The 10,000-nt window shown below is 40.4% G+C and overlaps 1 protein-coding gene across 1 annotated transcript in view; it reads right to left on the reverse strand.

Annotated features, from left to right (window-relative positions):
• Positions 1 to 3,527: 3,527 nt before the first annotated feature.
• Positions 3,528 to 10,000, reverse strand: part of LOC138953540 (UDP-GalNAc:beta-1,3-N-acetylgalactosaminyltransferase 2-like) — a 468,189-nt gene continuing 461,716 nt past the window's right edge. Inside the window, exon 13 of the mRNA XM_070325379.1 lies at positions 3,528 to 5,593. Coding sequence (XP_070181480.1) covers positions 5,465 to 5,593 — 129 coding nt within the window. The 3' untranslated portion in view covers positions 3,528 to 5,464. The remainder of the gene's footprint in view (positions 5,594 to 10,000) is intronic.

A 10,000-nucleotide genomic window follows, 5' to 3' on the forward strand; every position in this document is an offset into this window, starting at 1 on the left:
CAGTTTACTTCAAATGCAGTTACAAGTTATTTCCTTACTGTCTTATGTTGATGATGAATCTGACCATATCTCATAGACTAGACAAAGCAAAGCAAAATGGTCCCGCAGTGGGGCACTGCGGTTATGAAATTAAAGGCCCCTCCTGTTTTTGGAACCGCAGGAGCTTTCTAGTTTGCTGTTAGGTAGATTTTTGGTTCCTCTTTCCTGTCATGCTCTCTTTTTCTTCATGAATTCTTTTCTTTTTTCTGCCTTCTTGCTCATTCACCTGTATTTTTTCCAAAAATCTCTTCTCTTGCCGCTTGTCTCGCGATTCATGTATAGTTTAATCTGTTAGTGTTCTGATGTAAGTCCAGCAGTAGATAGGTTAAGCCTATTTTAACATACTGGAAACTGGTAATCTTCCAGTAGGTATTAATTTAGTTTTACTAAAGCCTGCTGGGACACAAGTAATGGGTTAGTGCATTTGTAAACAGGAATCGCTTGACAAGTGGCCCCCTTCATCCCCCCCTTCCTCGTCCTGATATGGCTCTGCGAAGTCGGCTGGACGTTAAGCAACAAATAAACAAACAAACAAAAAGCAAAATGGTAGTTGAACCTGATGTGAGAGTGTTGCGTGAGAACCTGTCAGCTGGTAATGTTCATGAGGTCAAGTATGTGATTCTGGCTGCGATTGGCTGCATGAGGCCATGTGCATAAGGTCACACCAGCCTCGGTTCAATCCCATCCCGGTTGGCTGTTCTGTCAAGAGTTGCATAGTCAGTTCAAATTTTATTTTTGTCGAAATAAACTGCATGGCAATAAAACCGTTATTTCTAATATGCTGACTGTTAACAAACAGACTTGTCTCATAAATGATATCCAAATGAGCCTGGATATTGCATGTCCTCGACATGTCTGTTTTCATTTGCTAACAGTGTGCATGTTAGAAATAACTAAAAATAACATACTTTTTGGGAGCATCCTATTAACTCTTTAACAGATCAGTTGTTCAGTAATCAGGAAATTGTGATTATGTTAGACACGCTTGAATAATTAGCGAGTCAAGTAATCAGCAGTGTTGTGATGTACGTCTGGCTGTCTTGACATAATGTTTTATTTTTGTGTTCTTGGTTCTGTCCATTTTCTGTCCAAATGCTGTTTGAGGGTGTGATAGAAATGGTAATGTGTAATTTGATTGATAAAACTTAAAAGTGGTGCAAGTAAAAATAATAGATATGTATAAAAACCTTGCTATGTTCAAAGCTGATTGAAGCAGTATTTGATTGCTTGTTTTGTATGAAAAATAAAATGTACTCATTACTTTATGGCTCTGTATATATGTGTGTGTGTGTGTGTGTGTGTGTGTGTGTGTGTGTGTGTGTGTGTGTTAACTTAAACAACAAAAAACAAAACAAAACTCTACAGACCAAAGAAACTGAACAAATAGGGCAACAACAGACAGATCAAACACTGGGGAGCTGCTGACCTGACCCCCCTTAAAATTGAAGAGTCCATCAAAGTGCAATGTCCAGTACCCTGAACAGACCCGACTATATGCACTTGTAATGTACACTTAATATACTCATAATGTACCGAGAATGTACTCTAATAAGAGTGCATTGCAAAGTTTTCTAAAATTTCGTCAAAATTTGGCAACCTGTCCTCCCTAAAATTTCAATAATAGACTAACCTAACACCCCTACCTGACGAGTCCATTAAAACGCAGTTTTCAGACTTTGGCAACAAACGGAATAACCTATTCACCCTTATATGACAATGGTAACTCCCATATTAAAAATGGAATAACCCATCACCCCTGCCGTTACTAATGCTGTCTGTCCATATGCATATGTGTGTGTGTGTGTGTGTGTGTGTGTGTGTGTGTGTGTGTGTGTGTGTGTGTGTTTTAACTTAAACAACAAAAAACAAAACAAAACTCTACAGACCAAAAAAACTGAAGCAAAATTTGGACAAAATTAGAGAAAACTTTGCAATAAGAGTACATACGGAATAACCTCTTCACCTTTGTTGACTTTGGTATCTCCCATATTAAAAATGGAATAACCCATCACCCCTGCCGTTGCTAATGGTACCTTCCGGTGAAATTTTGTTTGTGCATGGACTATTCCGTTGCCATTTCCGATTTTTTTTCTTCTGTTTTTTGTTGTCTTTGCTAATGTGTCTGTGTGTGTGTGTGTGTGTGTGTGTGTGTGTGTGTGTGTGTGTGTGTGTGTGTGTGTGTTTGTGTGTTAACTTAAACAACAAAAAAACAAAACAAAACTCTACAGACCAAAGAAACTGAACAAATAGGGCAACAACAGACAGATCAAACACTGGGGGAGCTGCTGACCTGACCCCCCTTAAAATTGAAGTGTCCATCAAAGTGGAATCGTCCAGTACCCTGAACAGACCCGACTATATGCACTTGTAATGTACTCTTAATGTACTCATAATGTACAGAGAATGTAATGGACTCGTCTCGTGGGGGTGTTGGGTTAGTCCATTTTTGAAATTTTAGAGGGAACAGGTAGCAAAATTTGGACAAAATTAGAGAAAACTTTGCAATAAGAGTACATACGGAATACCCTCTTCACCTTTGTTGACTTTGGTATCTCCCATATTAAAAATGGAATAATCTATCACCCCTGCCGTTACTATTGGTACCTTCCGGTGAAGTTTTGTTTGTGCATGGACTGTTCCGTTGCCGTTTGAGTTTTTGTAAGCTGTTTTTTGTTGTCTATCCTAATGCATGTGTGTGTGTGTGTGTGTGTGTGTGTGTGTGTGTGTGTGTGTGTGTGTGTGTGTGTTTGTGTGTGTGTGTTAACTTAAAAAACAAAACAAACAAAAAACAACTCTACAGACCAAAGAAACTGAACAAATAGGGCAACAGACAGATCAAACACTGGGGAGCTGCTGACAAAGTGGAATCGTCCAGTAAACTGAACAGACCCCGACTTAATGTACCGAAAATGTACTCTAATAAGAGTACATTGCAAAGTTTTCTAAAATGTCGTCCAAATTTGGCAACCTGTCCCCCTAAAATTTCAATAATGGACTAACCCAACCAGACGAGTCCATTAAAACCTAGTCTTCAGACTTGTTTTTTTTACCAAACGGAATAACCTATTCACCCTTATATGACATTGGTATCTCCCCATATTAAAAATTGAATAACCGATCACCCTTGCCGTTAATAATGGTACCTTCCGGTGAAGTGTTGTTTGCGCATGGACTGTTCCATTGTCTCTTCCGAGTTTTTGCTGCTTCTTTTCGTTGTCTGTCCATATGCATACATGGTTGTGTGTGTGTGTGTGTGTGTGTGTGTGTGTGTGTGTGTGTGTGTGTGTGTGTGTGTGTGTGTGTGTGTGAGAGAGAGAGAGAGAGAGAGAGAGAGAGAGAGAGAGAGAGAGAGAGAGAGAGAGAGAGAGAGAGAGAGAGAGAGAGAGAGAGAGAGAGAGGTGTTCACCCGTGCAGCACGGAGATGTCATGACACAAATGCAACCACTCCACCTACCGATGTCCAACACTCACAAAACTCAGCGTTCTCTTTTCCTCCCGTGGACGGCAACACTTTATTTGTTCAGCTCGTTTTTTGTTTTCTCCTTTTAAACTTACAAAAATAAAGCGACTACAAAACATAAATTTGTAAAACAAATACCCAAGATCAGTAGAAAAAATAGCAATTATAAAACGATTTCATTTTTGCGCTTTTTACAGCCAGATAGCAGTATCAGGGCGCTTTACAGACATATACTGGACATCAAATTTCGACATTTAACACATGTATTTGATTTGATTTGATAGTTGTTGCTTTTTGGGTCCAGCGGACCATATAGGCCAAATCAGGACCCCAATACAAATAGGCTAATACATAGCACTGACAGTCATCAATAAAAATTTAAAAAAGAAAAAAGACAAAGAAAAATTAGGTATGGGTCTATGGACACAAGGCCAACAAAGGAAACATTCACGAGTACGTCGACGTAATGGTCATTGCAATGGACAAACATACACATAATTATGAGGTAAATCAAAGAACTTCAGGGCTGTATCTGAGGGCGTCTTCCTGAGTTCCGGAAGCCCTCCCTCTTACCCGACAGACGTACAATTGTTTTTAAATTAATTAATTTATTTATTGAAAGAGAGATCTCAAATATCCCTTTCGAATACTAAATTTCAACATCTGGGGGACCGCTGTACCCCTGCCTCTATTTAGAAGCCCCTCCCGCTCATACACGAGGTCAATCCCTGACCTTATCTGAGAATGCGTTGGATTCGACCTCTAGATAAGTTCCTTCATTCACCTCATTTTTATTTGATTTTTGGTATGTGTCCAGGTGAAACGATGCGCTAATTTCACGTGAAAACCTGGACAGATCTGTCGTGTGCACATGGTCGTGTTCGCGGTCAGGTATAAACGGAAGCTATAACTAAGCTATAACCCAAATCCAAAAACAATTTGAATTTAATATTTTCCCATTCTGTTTGCCCAACCTCAATCCCACTGTGACCTTGAAACGTTACGTAATGATAGTCAACCAGACGCTGGCCATGTTTCTAGGTTATTAAACACTGATAGTGTGTGAAGTTTGAAAGGAAATTAAGCTTCAAAACTACTCAAGAAATGATCATTTCCATTTTGTGAACCCGAGCTCCATCCGACTGCGACCTTGACAATCTGCGAGTTCAAACCGACTGGTGTCATGTGGGGAAAGTCATCGAGCACCGGAAGTTTGTGAAGTTGAAAGCTCAAAAGCGTTCAAGAAAATGATGATCTGCCATTGATTTTACCAAAATCACACCTGGCTGGGACATTGAAATTTGACCAGGGTCAACCAGATTTGTTTCGTGTGGTAGGGTCATCAAAACTTGGAAATGTGAGGAGCAAAAAACCCCACAAAAAACAAAACAAAAAAGCTGTAGCTTTACAAGCGTCTGAGATAACCACAACTTCAAGTTTTTTCCATTCTCATTCCTCTACGACAGGCGTTCATATCGGTCTAACATTGCTACGTCCCACGATTCTCCTGATAGTTCCGATGAGGCCCAAACACCACAGTATAATTATGATGAGGTGGAAGATCTATCAGATTTAAAATCGCAGAGCTAACAAAAAATAAAATTCTGACATCACCAAAAAGGTGTATAATAATTAATTACATAGACATTTGTAGCGTGCCACCTTGTATAACCATCATATAGGTGTTCTTTTTAAAATTTTTGTATACATAGAGACACAAACACTTGAACACATTTGGCTTGTTAATATTGTGCAAAGCTATGATTACAATATGGACAGACAGACACACACACACGTAGATAAGCTTTTCACACACACACACACACACACACACACACACACACACACACACACACACACACACACACACACACACACACACACACACACACACACACACACACACACTCACACACACAGTGACCCCCCTACTCCCCAGCCAAAACACACGCAACTAATACATAATCAGCAGGCAGTACAGGGAGACGAACACTTGGTGTATTGCCGCCAGCGTAAGGTGACTTCTTCAGGCGTTAGGTCTGGCATGGACAGCATATCGTCTTGACAGATCTTGTAACACTGCCACCTGGTGTCCTGCAACACATGTCATACCAATGATTGGATAGAATTCAATTATTAAACAATAATTCTGCAGGTGTCAGATCTGGCATGAACAGCAAATTATCTTGACAGAGCTTGAAACATTGTCACTTTGTGTCATGTAACACACATTATTCCCCCCTCTGCTTCTTTACCTCTGTAAACTTGTAGGGGTAGTTATTTTTCGATAATGACCCAGCAACCAAACAAATAACGACCCAGCAACAGCCTGAATCCTCGATAGTGCAATGGGTTGAGAAGTTGTTCTGTTTCGGTACTACTTTTTGCGACTGAAAAGTTCCGAACGCTCTAACGTACGAAGTATACATCTCTGGAGCAAACAATACAAACATACCGCATTTAAATTAACAACTACAGGCCTGAACACATGATACTTCATATAAAATCCATGAGTTCGGTTGTTTTCTGAATCTAGATTTGCCGTGCTCAAACGTTCATCACAAGCAATTTCCCGCAAGGCAAGTAACTCATACTTTGTCTAGCGACAAGAGTAGTTCCCCTTCTTTTCACTCAGTTTCTTCGACAACAGACTGCAATCCGACGGTCAGTTTTTAACAATATTTCATTTAATAAACAGATCACACGCAACCAAATGCACACATCTCATCAATTTAAACAACATAAAGCGGTTTCATACACTATTTTCCCCAGAAAACTGAACTTCATACAGTTTTTAACGTTTGAACACGGGTGCAAAAGTTCGTCTGCTAGTCCCATTTGACGAAAGAACATTATCCTAAGCGATACCAAAACATATACAGAACACACAATATCTGCCTTTGCCGCCACAGCAGAATAACAGCATATCTGTGTACTTGATTTTAGTCCAAAATAGGAAAACTGACAAGAAGTGTTAACAGAATGGAATGATTTGCACGGAACTATACAACCGCGCATTAATCGATCGCCTGCGCAGGTTGACTGGTTGAGTGAATAGGATTCGATCAAACTTTCGCAAAAAACCTCCTCTTTTCTTTGAATAACTGAAGAAAGGAGGAATAAAGAGGTTACACACCTCGTCTCAGTGATTATAAAAAATAATTGTCTCAGTTCGCGGTCATGAAAAAGCTCGCTAAAGCTCGCATTTTTCATGATCCGCTAACTTCGACCATTATTTTTAATAATCACTGAGACTCGGCGTGTAACCTCTAATTATTTCACTTGTTAAACAAAAGCAACACAGCTATTGCCTCACTGTCTCCTAGTGTCCTACGAGTATAATACACGTGTAATACCATTTAGTCTGAAAAATTGGATTTGTGAATAATCACTCTTCGGGTGCCAGGTCTTGCATGGAAAACATTATCGTCTTAAAAGAGCTTGAAACACCGCCATCTTGTGTCATGTAACACACATTTAACAACAATTATTTCACCCCAGATGAAGAAAGCCAAAGGGGGAAGGTAACACATATTCCCAAAAGGACAAATGGTCGCCAGTAACATATACAAAATTCACGGCTCAAAGATGTCCTCAGAGACACGTACTTTGCACATGCGCACATGTAACACCCATTTATTTCACCCAGGAACTGTCACCTTATGTACTATAACACACGTGTTACTAAAATCACAGATTATTTAATTGTTCAATTATAATTCTTCGGGCGTCAAACTTGGAATGGACATCATAACGTCTTGACAGAGCTTAAAACCCTGCCACCTTGTGTCATGTAACCTAAAGTATTTCACCCCAGCACTTAACGCCAGAAGAAGAAAGTCGGTGGTAGAAGGTGTCACAAATTCCTAAAGGAGGGTGGTAGCCGGACACATTTTCAAGATTCACAACTCAAAGACGTTCTCAAATGTACTTCGTCTTGTAGCACGTGTACACATGTAACATCTATCATTTCATCGAAGAACTTTACACCAGAGGAGGCTAGAAAGCCGGTGGGATGAGGTGTCACATATTCTCTAAAGGACGACGTTGGTACCCGGACGTTCTCAGAGGCACTTCGTCTTGTAACACGTGTACATTTTTGTTTAATTAGAACTTCATCTCTAATATAATTAGGTTATGCAGACAGACACTTCTCAACAAATGAAAGGAATCGGCAACCTGGCTCCCGCCTGTTGAGAGATGGGTTTTTATCTTTTCATTCATTCATTCATTCATTCATTGGTTTGTTCAATTATCCATTCATTCATTCATTCATGTATTCATTGATTAATTAATTGATTGATTGATTGAATCATTCATTAATGCATTCTATTCATCTATTTCATTTATTCAATCATTTTGCTTATACTGTCCACTAGCTGATGCAAACGGCATTTCTTCAACTTGGTGTGGGTCTTGCACATACTTTTTGTCTAGCTACACAAGTGGTGCTTAGGTTGTTATTGTTGCTCTTCTATACATTATTTTTCATTTTACATCCGTAACTGAGCTTGACTCGTCATGTGAACATTCCCCGAAGCAGAAGATGTCTTATCAAAGTACAGTGCGAAGAAGACGCCACGACATGACCACAGGGCAACCGCGCAAAAAAAGCATTCCAGCTGGACAACAAAGCCACACAGTAGACTCAAACTCCCCTTGTAGGACCCCTGATTTAAGACTCCCTCCAGTTTAAGACCTTCCCCCCCCCCCTCATATTTTCTGTACATAACCTATGCATTTTAAGACCCCCTCCTTTTTAAGACCTAATTTTCTGTGATTTATTTCGTTCTTCAAAGTGGGGTTTCATTGTACTAGAAGGCGTAGGGTGAAAAACAAAAACAATCGTCCAGTCCAACAGGACAGTGCGGTAGCGGACAGGGATGTCACCCACGTCCATTAAGCACTAATTTTGCTTTCTTCGCACTCGAGGTTCTCTTGAGGCCGTTTTTCCTATCCCTCAACCCCCCCCCCCCCCCCACCCTGTGGAGACGACCGTTGGACTTTCAAGCCCGTGGTCATCCAATCTTTTAAGGAAGTCTCGTGAGATTAGATAAGCTAAGTGCAGGAGGAAATTAGTCCGACATCTACTAGCCGTTAAAGTCGACCTGACCTTTTTGTAGCTGGTGTAAACCGTCCTTTGTGAGAATACTTGGGGGTGGGGGGGAGGGGGTAAGGAGGTAGGGGCGGGGTTGGGGTTGAGTGTTTGTGTGTGTGTTTTGGGGGGTGGTTGGTGGTAGGTGGATGTTTGTGTGTGTGTTTAGGGGGGTGGTGGTGGTAGGTGGATGTTTGTGTGTGTTTAGGGGGGTGGTGGTGGTAGGTGGATGTTTGTGTGTGTGTTTAGGGGGGTGGTGGTGGTAGGTGGATGTTTGTGTGTGTGTTTAGGGGGGTGGTGGTGGTAGGTGGATGTTTGTGTGTGTGTTTAGGGGGGTGGTGGTGGTAGGTGGATGTTTGTGTGTGTGTTTAGGGGGGTGGTGGTGGTAGGTGGATGTTTTGTGTGTGTGTAGGGGGGTGGTGGTGGTAGGTGGATGTTTGTGTGTGTGTTTAGGGTGGTGGTGGTGGTAGGTGGATGTTTTGTGTTCTTTTCTGTTTCTTTCTGGTCCTTTCTTTTGTTATTCACTGTGTCCCAATTATAATTGGGTATTGTACACCTTTATTTTCATCTTCGTCCTCTTTTCAATCATTAAAAGTGTCTTTTTAACCCCCGTGTTATGTTTTGTTTTGTTTTGAGGTGTGCATTAATTGCCATTAGGGGGTGGATGGTGCTAAGGGCGGTCTTTTCAGTCTTATTTTTTTGTTATCTTCCTTTTTGTGTTTCTACGCGGTTCCTGTTTTGTTTTTTCTTACTTTTTTGTCATCTCAAGTTTGCGTAATTCCAAGAAGCTACGTGTACGTCATTTGCGCCAACGTTTTTTTTAATTTTTATTTTTTTTAAACTTTTCAACGAAAGTGTTTTTGGTGTGCTCTGCATCGTGTTTTTTCCCTTGTCTTTTTGTCAAGACACATTTTGTTCTTCTTGCTACTTAGAATGAACGTAGAATTGAAGTTCATTGACCAGGAATGACAAAAGGTTCTCTCTCTGCCATAAAAATCCACATTTCTGTTTTTTCTTCTTTTTCTTCTTGTTCAGAAAAGCTGTTTAGCTTCGCCTTTACAATGCCCATTAAGAAGCACGTAAATTATTATTGTTCTCGTCGAAATAGTGAGGGCAGCAATGAAATCAAAACGTTGCACTGTACGTCTTACCATCAGCTCTTTGCACTGTAGAAGTTCGCCATCGTTCTCATTATATTCGTCGTCATCATCGTTGTCGTCCTCATCATTACTTTGGTCGTCGTCATAATCATTATTTTTGTCATCGTCATCATTATTTTCCTCGTCGCCATCATCATTATTGTTGCCGTCGTCATCATCGTTATTTTGTTCGTCATGTCATCATCATTGTTGTTGTCGTCATAATTATCATCATCAGCATTATTGTCGTCGGCATATTACACACCG

Source organism: Littorina saxatilis, linkage group LG17 (assembly GCF_037325665.1).
Source record: "Littorina saxatilis isolate snail1 linkage group LG17, US_GU_Lsax_2.0, whole genome shotgun sequence".
Classification (NCBI taxonomy): domain Eukaryota; kingdom Metazoa; phylum Mollusca; class Gastropoda; order Littorinimorpha; family Littorinidae; genus Littorina; species Littorina saxatilis.